This window comes from Mobula hypostoma, chromosome 17 (genome assembly GCF_963921235.1).
Source record: "Mobula hypostoma chromosome 17, sMobHyp1.1, whole genome shotgun sequence".
NCBI lineage: Eukaryota > Metazoa > Chordata > Chondrichthyes > Myliobatiformes > Myliobatidae > Mobula > Mobula hypostoma.
Window position 1 is genome coordinate 19,080,976 of NC_086113.1, and position 19,564 is coordinate 19,100,539.

General features: G+C 40.2%; 1 protein-coding gene across 1 annotated transcript; it reads left to right on the forward strand.

Moving 5' to 3' along the window:
- The first annotated feature begins 1,595 nt into the window (after positions 1–1,595).
- LOC134357874 (leukocyte elastase inhibitor-like) lies at positions 1,596–19,191 on the forward strand. Its single transcript, XM_063069605.1, has 7 exons — positions 1,596–1,710; positions 4,572–4,747; positions 9,154–9,291; positions 9,788–9,905; positions 12,898–13,040; positions 13,132–13,299; positions 18,377–19,191. The coding sequence occupies exons 2-7, from the start codon at positions 4,580–4,582 to the stop codon at positions 18,881–18,883; spliced, it is 1,242 nt and encodes a 413-aa protein (XP_062925675.1). The 5' UTR covers positions 1,596–1,710; positions 4,572–4,579; the 3' UTR covers positions 18,884–19,191.
- Positions 19,192–19,564: the final 373 nt, after the last annotated feature.

Genomic DNA, 19,564 nt, shown 5'->3' on the forward strand with positions numbered 1-19,564 from the left:
GGCTCTGTGCTCCTGTATTCTAATCCTTCACAACATACCTTTGCATTTTTTTTTGAAACTGCTTTTTGCACCTGAACATTTACTTCCAGCACACAACATTTTGGAGAAACTCTGGAAATCAGGCAATAAAGTTTTAGGCTTTATATTTCACATTTTACATAAACAAGACTATTTTAGTCTTACAAGTGATATAGATGAAATCAATGTAATTGAGGTAATGCAACCACACGAAAACATGTGACAAAATTAGGGAAGAACAGCAGTTTGTGGCATTATCTAATGAGCGCATTAAGCATTCACGAGGAATTGCAACTACAGAGTGATGCTAATAGAGAACTGCGGGCTGAACTAGATTGTCTAAAGTAGAGAACTCCAGGATATATTTGGCTGGAACACAAGAAGTCTAGCGGGTGGCAGTAATGCACTGAAAACTGGTTGCCAACCGCCATAAAACAAAAAAGAAGAAGAAGAAGGAAGTTTTAGGCTGAGAACCTTCTTCAGCACTGGAAAGGAAGGCAGCAGAAGCCAGAATAAGAATGTGGGGGGAGGGGGGAGGGGGGAGGGGGGAGGGAATTCAAATTAACAGGTCATAGTTGAACCCAGGTGAGAATGAAGGTAGGTGGGGAAGGGTCATGAAGTGAGAAGGTGGGAGGTGATAGGTGGAAAAGGCAAAGGGCTGAAGAAACATTGTGACAGGAGTAAAGAGTGAACCACAGGAGAAGGGGAAGGAGGAGGAACACCAGAGGGAAGTGATTGGCATGTGAGGAGAAGAGAAGGGCTAAGAGGGGAGCTAGAATGGGGAATGGGGGGGTGGGTGGGAAATGAGAAGAGGAAGGAGAGAGAAATTACCACAAGTTGAAGTTCATGCCATCAGGTTGGAGGCTCCACAGACAGAATATGAGGTGTTGCTCCTCCAACCTGAGAGTGATCTCGTCGTGTGCGGAGAGAAAGCTATGGACGAACAAACTGTTTCGACAAGGAAATCCTGCCCAGAGCAGTGCCCCAATCTACGTCAGGTCTGAAGCGTAGCAGAACTGAATCCTTAATCAGCGCGGTTGTGAAGTGTCAGACTAACCACTATACTACCGTAGTCCTTGCTTGATTACAAGAGACATGGATATGTGTAGATTGACGACATCTTTTGTCCGTGGTAGGGGGTATAAGAATAACTGGGCATACAGTTAAGGTGGGAGAAAGGAATTTAATGGGATCTGAGAAGGAAGTAGTTAATACCTGGTACACACTGCTGGAGGTGGTGGTGAAATCAGATACTGCTACAAAAGACTTAAATAGGCGAGGTATCAAAGGATACACCCTGAATATCTCCAGATGAGTTAGTGTAAATAGACACTAATATTTGTATAAATGGGTTGGGCTGAAAGACCTATTTCATGCTACACAAATCTACAACTCTAACATCACTCAGAAGGGATAGTCATTCTAAATACAAAGACAAGCCTGAATGCTTTTTATGACTTAATTGTCTTGTCTTTACACGTCCGACTAATGTGATGTGCCAACTAGTCAGAAAATTAGTGAACCAAGAAAATTGTGCCTCTGTATAAATTTCGGTCTCATTCATCACTTGTCAGGTGCTTCCATTAAGGACGGCCCCTTGAAACGACAGTACTTAAAACAAACCCAAAAGAGAGCTGCGATCTGGAACCAGGAGCAGATTCAAATCTCGTCAGCGGATTATCGAAAATACAGGTAAAAAAATTATCAAACTGCACTAGCAGTCAGTCATTCTACAGATAGTAACAGGGCCGAGGTTGCTAGAGATGGTGTTGCAGTAGGTAGACATAATACCGTGAAACAAGCAGAAAAAGTAACCAAATCAATGCTAATGGTGGCGCGTCAAAAAAATGTTTCGTCTGTCGACGGGTTTGCATGTTAATCTTGCTAGGTGTATGACGCAAGAAGGTATTTTTAAATTTCCATGTTTGCAGGAGTATTTCACTTTCAGGACTCGGGATTCGGAGTAAGGGCGGGAGTTTAAAAGAGGCTAATCTCGGAGCATGCTTGTGAGTTTCACTTTACAGGAGTGAGTGCAGGATCGTTTAAGAGCTGACTCTCAATACTTGCTTGAGAACAACTTATGTCTTTTAATAACGGTTAGCAATCCAATTTAAAGGTGCATTACTGCCACCAACTAGACAGTGCTTTCCCAATATTATATTCCAAACGTAAAACTGAACCCAGTGTCATTAAATGCTCCTAGAATTTAACCACTTTAAAGTAGCGCGGAACCAAGCAGATTCCTTGTTAGCCTGAGATAAGAAGAAGCGACCGAAGTGCTCTCTCCTCTGCAACCTATAGAGCGCCCAGACCACATTCCAATGTGCAGTTTGCGATTACTCACAAGATCACCCAAGTGTTGTTCTCTAAAGCTAACAACTGGACTCCCAATCCTTGTTGTGATTAAGAAAATGGGGGGAGGGGGACATAGAACATAGAATAGTACAGCACAGTACAGGCCCTTCGGCCCACAATGTTGTGCCGACCCTCAAACCCTGCCTCCCATATAAGCCCCCACCTTAAATTCCTCCATATACCTGTCTAGTAGTCTCTTAAAATTCACTAGTGTATCTGCCTCCACCACTGACTCAGGCAGTGCATTCCACGCACCAACCACTCTCTGAGTAAAAAAAATCTTCCTCTAATATCCCCCTTGAACTTCCCACCCCTTACCTTAAAGCCATGTCCTCTTGTATTGAGCAGTGGTGCCCTGGGGAAGAGGTGCTGGCTATCCACTCTATCTATTCCTCTTATTATCTGGTACACCTCTATCATGTCTCCTCTCATCCTCCTCTCCAAAGAGTAAAGCCCTAGCTCCCTTAATCTCTGAAGTGGAGGAGTAAATACATAGGGGCAACAATATTCCAATATCAGACATCCCACCTCTCCCAGAAGTTCCGGGAGCCTCCTGCATATTGATAGTGGATCCCTGATGCCCACAAATTATATACAATATCCTGGAAATCGATTTTTTTTTGAGAGCAAGTGAGAGGGAGACAGAGAAAGAGACAGACAGACAGACAAAGTGAGTGACAGATGTAACAAGAGAGTGACAGAGAGAGCATCCTGATTGGTTTCTCTTTGTGCTAAGTAGACCTATAAGTTTTCTCTGTGGGCAGGCTTTACAGTCGACCTCTCTCTCTCTTTCATTGTCCATCAGTTCAGTTTAGTGTCCTGCAGTGCCATGGCAGAGTGTTCCAAAAAACGAAAATATAAAGCGTACTTCACCCCAGACTACACTAAAGTGTAAAGTATTCCTGCCTAATAGGGGTCAAAAATAACGACAGTGTTGCTCGCTGCACTGTTTGCAACAGTGACTTTTCTATTGCTCATGGTGGGTTAAATGACTGTAAAAGACATGTTGAGGTGAGTTTAACAGGTGTCATTTGTTCATTAGCATAGCTAACATCACTTAAACTAGCTGGCTAGCTACTAAGGAGCTACTCTAATGATGTCCTACGTGATGAGGCCAAACTCCCTGTAGACTTACTTAAAATTGTAATAGAATTAAAAAAAGACTCCATGATAATATAAGTAAGTCACATTTTCTGCATAAGACAATATAATAAGGATACACTTTATGCTTTTATTTCTTTTAGGGACCACAACATATTACGGAGGCTAATTCATTGATACTGACTGTTATGAGGTTGAGACCTCCCTGAAATGAGTTTTTGCAGGGTGGGATGTCTGCAATATTGATTCACTAGGCCAAAACGACTGTCACTGAAATGGGGAAGACAGGGTGACAGGCTAGGTCATTTGCGCAATTCATAATCAATACAATCCAAGTGAAGATGTAGGGATAAGGCTCCTGATGAGTTGGAAACCAGCTGTAGCCAAAAACCTATATCATTCACTCCTCCGCTGCCGCTCACGTTGAACAATACATCACTCCCTCTTTGGTGCCCATTTCAAAATAGACAACAGGGTCTCTTTTCTGCAATTACTGCATCTCACCCTTCCTCTCGACCTTCAACCTCTTTCTCTAGTCAGCTCTTAGTCTTCCTAAGATTGCACATTCTTTGTCTCCATCCGAAAAAGACACTCTCAATTCATCTGATCACCTACATGTCCTTCTTCACTTGAGACCTTCACTTTACAGAAATTTAAGAGGGAAGTCAATTGTTGATAGTTAATACGCGATTGGCTAATTAACTAACCAGCAGCCAATAAAAGAAGTTTGCGTCAAGCAGAGTAACTATTGTGTGGGCCAAGGGCCTGCAATGAGAGAAGGAACTTTAAAAAGACAAGTCTCGTGTGTAGCTATAGTATGCATGTTAAAGGGCATTTTGTCAAATGCAATATCACTGACATGAAACATTGCTTCTTTCCAGATGCTGCCTGAACAGTTTTTACTCCTGTCTTCCAAAAGTATTACATTAAAAAGTTTTCAAATTCCATGATCCCCAGAAGTTTATGAAATATAGTTATTATTTCTCCTTAGATATATGTCTAAGATCAATAACTCAGTGTCAGATAATTATGAAATTAAGTGTATCGTTATTTCAATATTTTGCCGCAAATTTGCCTCAGAGCATTTTCTTTTCTAGATTTTCCAATGGATGCTCTGAGTGCTGCAAATACCAACTTTGCCTTTGATCTCTACACAAAACTAAAAGAGACGAAAAATAGTGAGAACATATTTCTGTCTCCAATGAGTGTCTCCGTTGCTTTGGGCATGGTGTATCTTGGTGCAAGAGGCAACACTGCAGATCAAATCGCCAAGGTGAGTGAAAGTTGATGGTTGGCAAAAATAGCGTATCAAAGGATAAATTTTACATGGTCGAGAGATTTGTACTTGTAAACAGTGTTATCTGATCACTCTACACACTGGATTTGCATTTTAAGTGACAGAATTTCATCAAATTGAAACAACCCATTTCCTGGATTTGAAAGAGATTGCTAGTCCCTTATTGTTGCTGGCCGAATCTTCAAATTGTCTGCCAGTAACATAAAAGAGCTGGAATAATTCAAGAAAATGCCTCACTACCAATTTCCCGAGGATCATGAAGGAAAGGCAATAAATGCGGCCTAGACCAGAAACTCCTCATTCCAAAAAATTAATCAAAACTACACTAAATTGGCTCTCCCTGAAAATTTTCGATTGGTCTTGATTTGTTTGGGTTATCAGTTTGTTCATTTACATATTATTTCAAAATATTGCTCTAATTTAAATGTAATAGCACTGTGGTATATTATTTACAAGAACTGATAGCCTGGGCTTTCGTGGCAACAGTTTAGCCACACGTCTGCTGCAACCTTATTTCTACCCCAACCCCAAGAGGATAGGGATTTGCTAACTAATCCTTATATTAGAAACAGACAAGCTACTGGAAGACTTGGGTACAGCAGCATCTGGGGGGAGAAAAGACTTGTCAACTGTTTGGGTTGAAACTGTGCAGTAGAGTTTTGACCAGAAACATCAGCTCCTTTCCTCCCATAAATGCAGCTCAATCTACTGAGTTCCTCCAGCAGGTTGTTTCTGGCTCCAGATTCCAGCACCTGTGCTTGTTTGTCCCCGTAGTTGTTCATAAACTTAATATCACTTGCTGGTTCTGCTATATCAACTTGAAATGCAATCTGTTTCTCTCCCCACAAATGCTGCCTGGCCTGTTATGTTGTTTCAGCAAATTCCAATTTCAAAATTTCAATGTTGCTTTCAAAATAGTACATTATTGACTGTCTTGCAACTAAACCTGTCATATTTTTAAAATTTTCACACAACCACTTCAAACCTATTGTGCTCCGAGCCCAAATAGTAGAATTTAGAATGTGTTAAAGATGCAATATTCTCCAACGTTCTCTTGTATTCTGCTTATGAGTAATAATGCATAACTTCATCTTGGATTAAACATCAGAAATAATTGTCACTAAAACAGAAACGTTTTACTTTCTTTCAAATAGGAAATGTTGTTTAGCCTCAATCTCAGTTGTATTCCTTATGACATCCAGTTTCAATCATTTGATGAAATTCAGATCGATCAACTCACCCCTGTAATTTAAATTAATGGAATATATTCATCTTGGATGGCAAAGTCATAAAGCACTAACAGGAGAAAGTCTTCAGACACCTGGAAATTCAAAATAATACACATAAAATGTTTGAGGAACTCAGCAGGCCAGGTAGCATCTATAGAAAAGAGTAAATAGTTGAAGTCTCATCCTGAAATGTCAACTGTTTACTCTTTTCAAAAGATACATAGCAACTTGTTACGTGCCCCATCAGCATTCTTTTCTACTCAAATCAATGGATTTGATGCTACTGCAAGAATGTATCTGTAAGGGCAGTCATAATACCGATGCGCCCCTTCATGCAATCATCAAGCCAACATTACACAGCTACTTCATGTAACCTTGCAAACTTCAAATGTTTGCACTGCTGATCCAACAAATTAGACAAAACCACAGCTTAACATTTCACCTGTGGTTTGCATTAAAATCAGCCAGATATTCGGGGGGTGGGGGGGGGGGCGCAGATCCAATATCCTGTGATTTGATTAACCTGTATTTCCTTAATTTATGTGCTTTATGGGGTGTAGAATTGGGATGGGCAGTTACCAATCCAGTTTGGTTGAAAGAACATGTAATCTGACTGAAAGGGTGCTGTGCAATAAAATGATTCAGAATATGCAAGAACTAAATCTTAGCAACACACACACAAAATGCTGGAGGAACTCAGCAGGCCAGGCAGCGTCTATGGAAAAGAGTACATTCAACATTTCGACCCTTCAGAGGATCTAACCTTATTGCTTCTGACCAGATGACACACAAATTTATTATGACAGTGCCATCAACATGAACTGTCAACTTATGACATGTATCTTAAATGTATTTTTTTAAATTCTGCATCTCTCCATTTACCAAATGAAGTGGCCAGTTGATCACTGTTCAATACTAATGCAATTTTCCTCTTGCAGGGAACTTAATCTAATCTTCACCCCATTTTCAAATTGAACACCAAGTAGTTGGACAAAGTTAAAAGATGAAAACATTCAATGAGAGCAAGTTATTTAACAGAATGCAAATGGTACCGAGGCAAAAAAAGTGTTTAATTCAGTAAGGTGCAGGATAATTACATTTGTTAATATATCACTGCAGGCAATAGGCATCCGTTAGTCTCGTGAGACCATGGATTTGCGCCTTGGAAGGTTTCCAGGGTGCAGGCCTGGGCAAGGTTGTATGGAAGACTGGCAGTTGCCCATGCTGCAAGTCTTCCCTCTCTACGCCACCGATGTTGTCCAAGGGAAGGGCACTAGGGCTGATACAGCTTGGCACCGGTGTCAAAGCAGAGCAATGTGTGGTTAAGTGCCTTGCTCAAGGACACAACATGCTGCTTCAGCCAAGGCTTGAACTAGCAACCTTCAGATCATTAGACGAACACCTTAACCACCTGGCCAAAGAGCAACAAAATTAAGTAAGAGACGTATGAACTGAATATAACAAACTGAAAGGACACCAGATAGTTTGGGAGTCAGGGTGTAGTCAAAACACAAGTTTGTAAGGAATAATTTTCTGGGGCCCTGGAACTTGAACTAGAAAAATATGTTTGCAAACTTCCATCAGATTCTTCAATCAGTGGGGATAAATTAACTGAATTTCTCTTGACTCGTCACTGAACTGCTCCTTCAACTTATGGGCTCACTTTTGGGGACTCTTCATCTCATGTTCTTTATTTATTGTTTACTCATTTAATTTTATTTGCACAGGTTTTTTTTGTCTTTTGCACAGTGGTTGTTTGTCCACTGTTGTGTTGGTCTTTTACTGATTATTGTGGTTCTTGGATTTACTGAGTATGCCCACAGCAAAACAAATTTCTGGGTTGCATATGGTGATGTGTACTTTGATAATAAGTTTTATGTTAATCAGTGCAGTGGGGGGAGGTCAACATTTGAAAATGAAATAGGACTGAAGTTCCACCAGATATAGTGCTTAATGTCTCAGACAAAGGAATCGGAGTCGTCCATTCACCCCTCAGCCCTTGCTGCTGCTCAGTTCATGGAGAAACTTAACTTCATTCCTATCATTGTTTCTGTCCTCAAAGCCTCCGGCATTGGGAGGAGTAAAAGTAGGCAAAGGATGGAAAATGGCAGATCGCAAAGACGGCAGATTCTGTGTTATGGTACTGAAAGTTAAAGTGATGTCTTAGAAAAACCTGCCAAGATTGATTTGCAATAGTTAAATATACCACCCTCATCTGTGTTGGTATTCTTGGGGATTAGCAACTGTGCCAGGCATGCAGGAGAAGACTAGATACTTGAATGCCAATGAAATATTAACATGAAAAGGAACGTACTGGAGTTTTGAGTCATTGGAACAGGAGACAACTGTCTCATTCAGATATGGTGGGTTAGAAATTTTTTAGGCCGTAAAATCCAGGTTATAGCAGCTGCATTCCCTTGCCTCTAACTATCACAGCCACCACACATGGAAGGACCTTCATATTCACATGCTGTAAAAGGTGCCTGAAGCAACGAGCAATACATGAACACTTTCTGAGCTCGGTGGCTTTGCAAAATTAGAGTATCATTTGAAATCACGTACTGAGATGCTGCAGAGCTCTGTTGATTTCAGTGACTGCTGAAAGCTTGTTGAGGACAATCATAATAAATGAGAGGACAAATTGATTATTTCCCCTCTCACTTATCAAGTCCTCTCATCCTATAATTTCCTTTGCCCGATAGCTTCAACTAAACACCACTTTTCTGCTCCCTCCCCTCACCATAGCCCTGTGTCTTTAACAGTTTGGGACGTGCAGGCATGATCTACAGAATACAGAGAAAGTAAATAGCCAGTCATGACTATCCACTAATTGTTTGACAGAAGACATTTTGAGAGATAGAAAAGAACATATCCTCAGAACATTGAATATGAGATATTTTAAGCAAATATCATTGCAATGAATTAATTCCACAATCCATTTACTCTGGTTGTCATATGGACCATCAAATTCATGCACTTTAGCAACCGTGCTGAGGCTCTTTTATTTCACCACCAGCTTTACCTGTCAACTTGACTTTCCAGACCAAGAGTAGCAGTTTAATGGGAGCCACATATCGTCTGTCCTATCTTGCCAATATGTATCATCACTGCTACCTTGTTATTTGACTCTCATTGTAAATGTTTTCATAACAGGTTCTGCACTTTGACAAAGAATATGATGTCCATGCAAGGTTTAAGGAACTAATGGCTAATATCAATGAACCTGCCGCTTCTTATCTCTTAAGACTGGTCAATCGTATTTATGGAGAGGAAACATTCAACATTCTGAAAGTAAGATCAAATAGGGGACAACTGCTGGATCTACTGTTTGCCTTTAAAAGCATATGATTAATGCATAAATTCAACTAATCAATTCAAATATAGAATTTTCCTGTTCTATTTCTCTACTCCTCTAGTTGCTAACCTGGTAATGTCGAAAATCTCCTCGAGAACAGATGGAAGTTTATGCATATTACTAGATTTCAAATCAATCAGATTAAATTAATTATCAAAAAACAAGTGCATTTTGGTGTTTGGTGAACGTGGTACGGTGGTCCAATAGAGGCCAATAGTCAATTTAAAACAAATATTAACTGAAGTTATGAACACATGTACATATTCCCTAACATAAGCAGGAAGTGCACACATTCTCTACTAAAAACTCTTTAAATACATCTGAATCATCTGTAAGATTGACAAACTCGTACTTCTCCTGTTGCCCTCTTATGCGGAAAGAAACTTTATACCACTCTGTGTATAATGCTTTGGTTTTTTGAATGTTCTGCAGGAATTTCAAAACTCCAGCTTGAAATACTATGAGGCAGAAATGGCTGCAGTCAGTTTTCTAAAACAAACAAATGCTGTCAGGAATGAAATCAATACTTATGTAGAAAATAAGACTGAGGGTAAGATCCATTTTATGGTTTAATACTGTGTTCTCCACTTTTCAGTCAATATTGCTGAATGGTCGCCAACATCAATTGTAATCCTCATTTACTGTATGAACACAATTTAGATTACAACCGATGGTTAAAACAGTACTGAAAGGATTTTTTTTTCCATTTTGTCCATTCTATATATTATTTTATTGCTGTCTTCTGGCGTTAAAGTATTACTTTAATGAGACTTCAGTTAGCTGTGTAAATGTCTATGGATGACATACGTTAATTGGTTAAATTCTGCTAATTAATGATATTAAAATGGGGTGAAGCAAAGGCTGGTAGGTAAGAGGTAGGAGTGGATGAGGGAAGTAAAAGGTGGACAGGTAAACGTGTTTGAGAACACCAGGACTGTGGATATTGGAAAATGAAAAATTCAACATTCATACCATAAAGTTGTAAGCTCCCTAAGTAGAACAAGATGTTCTTCCTGTTTGTTTTTAGCCTCTTCATAAAGATATATTGGATAGTGAGGGCAGGTTGGTAGAGGTCATGTTTTACTGATGTTTAGTATAAGGCCTATTAACATAAGTTTCACTGAGCGATTGCCATCAGCTTACTGCAGCTCAATGACCAAAATTAACTTCAATTTGAATAATTTCCCATTCATCAAGTAGATCTGCTCCATTCCAGTGGGAACTTATTGGGAGTGAGCTCCAAAATTGCATGGAGAAAGATTGATGGAAATGTTGAAGCAATGACTCGGCCCAGCTTGACACCAATCTGTACGGGGACTAGGTCTATGGGGAACCCCAGTGTGGATTCACAGCTTGCATGCCATCGTGTACCATATGTAAAAGGGGAAAGATTTTTAAGGGCAGCCAAACATGAGCCAAATGTTCCACAGTCCCTGTTGGTTAAAAGTAAAAGGCTTCAAAAGGTGAACAACAGTCATGTAAACTAGTGTAAGGAACTTGAAGATTGAGGAAGCTTTTAAGACCCAAAAGAAGGCAATTCAAGAATAAGGAGAAGAATTTAAAAGAAATGAAATATGAAGATAAGCTATCCAATAATAAAGGAATACTAAAAGTATTTTCAGAAATATAGAGCAATGAGGCAAAAGCGGACATCGAGCTGATGGGAAATGATGCTGGAGTGTCAGTAATAGGGGGCAAAGAGGACAGCACAGTACTGTAGTGGTTAGCACAACGCTTTACAGTGCCAGTGATCCAGATCCAATTCCCATGCAGCCTGTAAGGGGTTAGTACCTTCTCCCTGTGACTGCATGGGTTTCCTCCAGATACTCTGGTTTCCTCCCACAGTCCAGAGACGTAACGGTTGGTAGGTTAATTGGTCATTGTAAATTGTCCCGTGATTAGGCCAGGGATAAATTGGGGCAATTGCTGGGTAGTGTGGCTCAAAGGGCTGGAAAGTCCTGTTCCACACTGTATTTCAATAAATAAAGAATACCAAAAGTATTTTCATAAATATAGAGTAAAAGAGGCAAGAGTGGACAATGAGTTGATGGAAAATGATGCTGGAGAAACAGTAATAGGGAACAAAGAAATGGTGGACAAACTGAATAAGTATTTTGATTCAGTCTTTACCGTGGAAGACACCAGCAGAATGGCAGAAATTTGAGTGTCAGGGAGCAGAAGCGAGTGTAGTTGCTAACACAAAGGAGAAGGTGCATGGGAAGCTGAAAAGTCTGAAGCTAGGTCAAGTCACTGGAACCAGATAGACTACACCACGGGGTTCTGAAAGAGGTAGCTGAAAAGACTGTGGAGGCATTAGTAATGATCTTGCAAGAATCACTAGATTCTGGAATGGTTCGAGAGTACTGGAAAATTGCAAAGGTCCCACCACTTTTTTGGAAGGGAGACAGGAGATTATAGGCCAGTTAGCCTGACTTAAGTGGTTGGTAAGGTGTTATAATCCATTAAGGATGAAGTTTCAGGGTACTTGGAGGTGTACTCAAGTCATGGTTTGCTAAAGGGGAAATCTTGCTGGACAAATCTATTGGAATTCTTTGAGTAAATAACAGGCAGGATAGACAAAGGAGAGTCAGTGGATGTTTTTACTGGCATTTTCAGAGGACTCTGGTAAGGTGTCGTACAAGAGGCTTCCATGGTATTATAGGAAAGATAGCAGTATGGACAGAAGGTTTGATTACTGGTAGAAGGCAGGGTGCCAATACAACATGAGTCTAACTCAAGATCAAGGCTTTCTAAGATGGACCTCAAACCCAGTTCAAAGCTCATGGTCTTTCTAGCAGCACTATTCCATATCTTCGAGTCATGGTCCAGGTTTGCTTCAAAATGGATAAATAACCAAAATGCAAAACACTACAAACAATGCAAATACAAAAATAAATAAATGGATGAGCAATAAATATTGATAATATGAAATGAAGAGCTTTTGAAAGTGGGTTCATAGGTTGTGGGCATAGTTCAGTGGTGGGTCCCTTGGTTCAAGAGGCTAATGGATGAGGGTAATAACTGTTCCAGCATCTTCTGGTGTGGGTCTTGAGGCACCCGTACCTCCTTTCTGATGGTAGTAGCAAGAAGAGCATGGCCTGCGTGGTGGGGGTCCTTGACGATGGATGCTGCTTTCCTGCAACAGTGCTCCACGTAGACATGCTCAATAGTGGGGAGGGTTTTATCCATGATGGACTGAAATACACCCACTACATTTTGTAGGTTTTTCCATTCAAGAGAATTGGTGTTTTGAAACCAGGCCGTGATGCAACCAGTCAATGTACTCTCCACCGTGCATCTCTAAAAGTTTGTCAGATTTCAGATAATGTGCTGAATCTTCACAAACTTCAAAGAAATTAGAGGCTTTGCTATGTTTTCTTTGTAATGGCAGTTCTGTGCTGGACAGATCCTCTGGAAGGACAGCACCGAGGAATTTGAAGTTTCTGACCCTTTCCACCTCTGATTTTTTTTTTTCCCCTCCTAATCAGGACTGGCTAATGGACTTTGGGTTTGTCAACTATCATTTGTGATTTATCATTTAGGTAAAATCAAAGATTTACTGTCAAAGGATGCAATTACTTCAAGCACAGTTCTTGTTCTTGTAAATGCCATCTACTTTAAAGGAAAATGGAACCACAAATTTCAGGAAAAAAACACGTATGTAACAAAGTTCAAGATGAACAAGGTATGTTCATTTATAAAGCATTTACCAGCAATATTTTACACTTATTGTACTGTCATATTCATACTGATGTTAATTTTTACTTTCTTCTTAGGAGGAGTCCAAATCAGTAAATATGATGTTCCAGAAGGGAAATTTTAACTTTGGTTATATCGATGAACTCAAGACCAAAGTTCTTGAGCTTCCTTATGAAAAGAAGGATCTGAGTATGTTCATCTTTCTGCCCAATGACATCAGTGACAACACAACTGGATTGGAAAAGGTAACTTAAAGATTAAAGAAGGTTAGCATTGTCACGTATATCGAAACAGAGTGAAATGCATAGTTTGCATCAAATTAAATCAGTGAGGATCGTGCAGAGAAGCTTGCCAGTGTCGCCGCGGTTGTGACACCATCGTAGCGTGCCCACAGCTCACTAACCCTAACCGTACATCTTTGGAATGTGGGCAGCATAGTTGCGTAATGGTTAGCATAACGCTATTACAGCTCGGGACACTGGAATTCAGAGTTCAATTCCGATATCATCAGTAAGGAATCTGTACGTTCTCCCTGTGGAATGAGTGGGCTTTCCCCAGGTTCTCCAGTTTCCTCCCACAGTCTAAAGACTTACTGGGTAGGTTAACTGGGCATTATAAATTGTTCTGTGATCAGTTTAGGATTAAATCGGGATTATCAGGGGTTGCTGGGCGGCGCGGTTCAAAGGGCTGGAAGGACGTACTCCATTCTGTTTTGCTAAATAAATAAATATACAAAAGATTATAGAAATATGAGTGCACCTTTCTCATCTCTAACTGAACTCCAGATACCCTTGTACCTTAAAACTAATAGCCAACAAAGCTAATTGTCTCAAATTTAAAATTATCATGGGCCATCAATTGTCATTTGTGGAAGTGTGTTCTAAACATATACTGCCCTCTTCATTCGGAATGTTTTCAAACTTCACTTCTGAAAACTATTGAACTTTTGAATCATGCCTCCTAGTTTTGATTTCCATTAATCAAAATAATTTTCTCCATTAAATTCTAAATATCAGGAAGAGATTGCATAATTTCTTTGTGGTGTCTATGGATCACTTTGGAAAATACATACTGCAATGTCTCAAGAACAGTACATTTCCCTGAAGATGGCATGTCCAGAAGTAGTTGATTTTTTTGTGTTACCTAACTGGAGTTGAATAACACTTCGTTTGTAATCGGTGTATCCTTAACTTGTAATGTTGAAGTAGGTTCACAGGTTTGGTGAGTGAGACAGAAAACCGACTGCAAATAAGCATTATTTATTTACAAGCGGCAAAAAATTCATCCAAATATTTAGTTCCCCCAAGTTACATGAACTAAATATTCAATAGATAGTTAGATAAAAGTGCACACAGAGTACACCTTCCCAAAGGTTCTGTGCAGTGTGCTTTAGAGACAAAGGAAGACAGAACAAACCTCTCACTTGTCTTATGCTTTACACCCCTGAGGTGCATGAAGCTGGAACCCAGGTGCCATGGCACACAAGCCAACCAGAGTGGCTGCACTTCTTAAACTGACCAATCACAATCGACACGACAAAAGCATCTTTCAATTGGCAAATCAGCCACATCCCCACACTACAATTGTGTATTTAAGAATCTGAAGTCAACTAGCCCCTTTGACTTTTTTTTTCCTCTCCCTAGGCCTGAATATTTGAGTTTGAGGGAAATTTTGAGAAAAGTACATGGACTAGCAATATCCAAAATCCAACTTCAAATTGCAAACAGATTCTTTATGTGTGGGTCACACAAATCTGGATAGTTAATCCAGGTGTATTTCTTTATGGAGAACATCAAGCATGTTCATTGTCAATTGCTGGTGGTACAAACATTGTCATCAGTAGCTCAAAATGTTTTTATGCACTCATCTGCAAATAGTGCCAAGCAATCAAAGCAAGACAGGTATTGACTAGAGGGATTAGAGTTAAGAGGCTGATCTTAGTCCACACAAGGAAAGCTGAGGTATCCATGTTCTCACCTTTCTATGTCCTTCAGTGTTCACTCCCATTCTAAACTCTAAGTCACTTGTTTGTGGCTCTGCTAATTTGACCACCATTCCCGACTCTTTCCTGCACCCTGTCTAGTGCAATGTCCCATTTGCCCACCATCTGATCAGGACCAGCATGATCTTTGATCCATTTTCATCGAGACCAGTGGACCAGTATGTACGACTGTATTTATAGGATTCCTTGATGTAGAAATTCTAATCTGTTCCACAATATCTCTGTACTCTATGTGGGGGGGGGGGGCGGGGGGGGGGAAGTTCTGTTTTCTACATTGTTTGTGATGTAGGTGTTCCTTTTGGGTTCTTGGCTCATATGAGGCACTTTATGCAAAAAGGCATCTGATAACGTTTATTGAGATTCAAACACCTGGCAGCAGATGTATGGATGCCATTTCCACAAAATTCATCTGCACCTGCATGATCCACAGAGGCTATGGGGCTCCCGTGCAGGGACAGGTCTTTTTGAAAAATGTGAACTCTGAAGTGGCAAAATTAAAGAGGAACCTTGTGGACCACTCAGTCCTTGGCATCTAGTGGTGAGGTGTATCCTTTCATTTAAGGACATCACTCAAAGCAGTTTACTCAATGGTCAACCACATCCCTTCACCTCATCGCCCTATCTTACTCCCCATTCCTCTCTGTACAACTCATCAACTTTTTTTAAACAAAAGACATAACTTCATACTTTGTAATTTAAGATTGGTGGTATGTGACACCACATGTTTGAGGCTAGTATTGGAGGCCTGATCATTTTCATATTTGGACTTAAACACTGATGCTTCAGGTGGTGAAGAAATCAGCCAACTTTCACAATAGCCTGTGTCTGATTGTGACCTTCAACCCTTAAACACTAAATTAGACTGAGTACAATATATACTATACTGAAATTATTCCAAGTTCTATCTTCTTTTACAGTGCCCGCATAGCGGTTTGTACCAGTGAGATACAAAAAGGGCATCGCTTTCCCACCTGATGGACCAACATGTCTCTCCTGAGCACACCTTAGTTTAAAAAAAATCCCAGATATGGAAACAGAATTTAATTTAAAGTTTTATCCTTGGTTTTCGTGCTTTCTTTCAAAGTCCATGGTCACCTGATGGTGGATGTGTATTGTCAAAATCCCAATGAGTTGTCTATAAACAGGGACATTATAGCAGATGATCTAATTCCAAGTCAAAGTCTCAGGCAAGAACTCAATTTTCCTGCAAATGACACTGACATTATGATGGAGGCTCTTAGCCACAGATGGCACAGCTTGTTGAATTAACATGATGCAGAAGTTGTATATCAATTTAAGGAACATGCTTACAACAGAAACTTTGATGGGTAATAATAGAAAAGGAATGGAGGCACGAAGCAAATTATCCTTAGTAGAGATTTTCAGAGTAACGTGTACACAAACTGTTGGTGGAACCCTACAGGTCAGGCAGCATCTGAGAAGAGTAATAAAAAGATGATCTTTCTGGCTAAGACCCTTCAGCTGCAAGAAGGGCCTCTGCACAATATGTCCACCCTTTATTCTTCTCTACAGATGCTGCCTGACCTGCTGAGTTCTTCCAATATTTTGCGTTACTCTCTATTTCCATCTTGTGTTCAGAGATTTTACCTGACCTCCCTGATTTGCAATTCTTGTGACTGACTGAAGGACTTCATAAAGTACATCTTGCTGACTGTTTGAGTGAAAAGACCTTAAACTTGCTAGAACTCAGGATGAATCCGAGCATCTCAACACTTTGACTTGTCTAGCTTTCTCCACCCATCGCAACGCAACCAACACTGCCAACATCTCCACTGTATACACCCCTAACTTAATAGATGTTCTTCTGCTGATTCCAATTTCTTTTGCTGGTATAGCCACCCCAAACCCTGCCACTCCTGTTTCACGTTCCTTAGCACCATCCATATAAATCTGAGTATAATAACTATACTTTTCCATCTCATGACAGTTAAATGCATTTACCAAATCAGTTTTATATTTTCCTTTCCTTTTTACCTCTAACAAATGCCAGTCTGTGTCAGGCCATACAATATGTCATACCATAAAATTTCTATGGGTTCCTGCACATGTAGGGGTGAAGGGGAATGAGAGGGTGGATGAGTTGGCAAAGAGGGCATTAAAGAAAGAAAATACAGAAATGCACATCAGTATCAGTAAAGCAGAGGTTAAGAATGTAATCTGAGAAAAAAAATCAACCAAATGTGGCAAGAAAGATTGGACAGGGAGGGGAAAGGGAGGCATTTATATCAAATACAAAAGAGTGTTTCAGGTACTAGGGTAGGTAGTGGATACAGAAGAGAGGAAACTGTGTGGTCTAGGTTAAGGCTGGGGCACTGTGCATTAAACAAAACATTGAAAATGATAGGGAAACACCAGACAGGATTGTGTGAGGAATGTCAGGAAGAGGAGTCAGTAGAACATGTAGTTCTGAGTTGCAGGAAGTATGGGATACAGAGAGAGCTGATGAGAATTAATCTAAGGGAATTGGGGGTACAGGAATTCACATTAAAAGAGTTGCTGGGCATGGATGAGAGAGCACAGGTCAGAGTATTTTTAGCTTTCTTAAGGAGTACAGGGTTTTTTTAATAGGATATGACGGATAAGCAGGAATAGGGTAGTAGGATGGCCAAAGATGGGAAGATAAAGTGTAGGTTAGGGTATGTGTGGGTGTATGATTGGGTGAAGGGATTTAGAATGTAAGTCTATTGCACACTCCGGAGCAGAAGGTGGCAGTAATGCACCATTAAACTGAATGCCATCCGCTGTAAAACAAGACGGAGAAGAAGTGTTCAGAGATTTGCAGAATTTGATGTGACTCAGAGGGGTACTAACTTTACTCTTTACCTCTTCCATCAATCCCCTGCCAGCCTCTCACATCAACCCCCCCCCCAGTCTCACCCACATTCCCCCTCACCCAGTCTCACCTACCAGCTGCTAGCTTTGTAGTCCGTCCTCTCCACCTTCCGCCTTATTCTGGCTTTCTCCTCCTTCCTTTCCTGTCACGATGAAGGGTCCCCGGCCCAAATATTCCACTGTTCACACTCCTCCATTGATGTTGCCTGACCGGCTGAGTTCCTCCAGCATTTTGTGGATGTTACTCTGGTTTTCCAGCATCTGCACTCTCACGTGGTTATAGTCACTGTGTGCTCAACTAACATAGGTGGCTTCATAAGAAAAGGTGTCACGAGTTGTACTGGAATGCAATAGAGAAACTGTTTTTCATTGCTCCAAATTGTATAGTATAATAACAGCAAGATTTCTTGTTTAAACAATTCAGTAAGATAAACAATTTTGTTCATTTCTGTTCTCTTTTTGAACAGCTTGAAGAGGCACTTGCAAACAAGACTCTGTTCATTTTGATTAACCTGGGAACTATGAAGGAAATAAAGCTTGATGTTCATCTACCCAGATTTAAAATGGAGGACCAGTTTAATCTTGAAGATAAACTTCCAGCACTGGGAATGATTGATGCCTTTGATCCATCAAGGGCCAATCTCTCTGGCATGTCTGAGAAAGGTCTCTCTTTGTCAGCGGTTATTCATAAATCCTTTGTGGAAGTTAATGAAGAGGGCACTGAAGCAGCTGCAGCTACAGCAATAGCAGTTAATCGCAGCGCTTATGTACCAACAGAAGAGTTTGTAGCAGATCATCCCTTCTTGTTTTTCATCAAACACAACAAAACACAGAGCATTTTGTTCTTTGGCCGATACACGTCACCAGTGGGTGATGCTACAGAAAATCGGGACACAGGCAACATGACACAGCAGGTCCAAAGCCAGACACAGATACAGCAAAAGCGGGAAAGGACCAAGTACTGCTTCAAGTAAATAATTGCATGACACCACACTAGGGAATACGTCAGTTCTCAATCTGATATTGGGATGATGCATTTAAAATATCCTTCTCTTGCTGGTGACTGCTGTATATTTGTAGTTTCTTTGGGAATTTAGGTTTAAGCTCACTTCTAAGGTGAAGAATAACTTTCTGCATGTTCTGCTTTCACTATTTTGAAAAGTTTGATGATTAAAAATGGTACGCTTGGACTATCACAAATATTAATTGCAGTAGATTATTTTGTTCAATAATTCAAATTAAGTAATTGAAAAAATTTACATCTCTAGGATTTTGGAACTACTTTGGAAAATATTTAATCATAATTAAAAGAATTGAATTTAATAATAAAGTCAATATTGTGGATTTTATTCCAGCTACACTTTAGGAAATATTTTTCCAGATATATCACATGCACAAGATCTGCACTGAAGCACACTGTTGTATTTCTCTATAGAATTGGCTCAGAGTAGAACTACCCAAAGCACCTGTCCATGAGCTTGGTAGACATGTAGGTTTCCACCAATAAAACAAAATGACGTGTTTTATTTTTAACGAAACCTGTAGCACCCTTTATTGAACTCCAAAACCTACACAACAAAAGTACGCTAAAAATCCTCTACGTAACAACATCATCACGTCAGACCAGCCTCTTAAAGTGAAACCCCAAATCAATG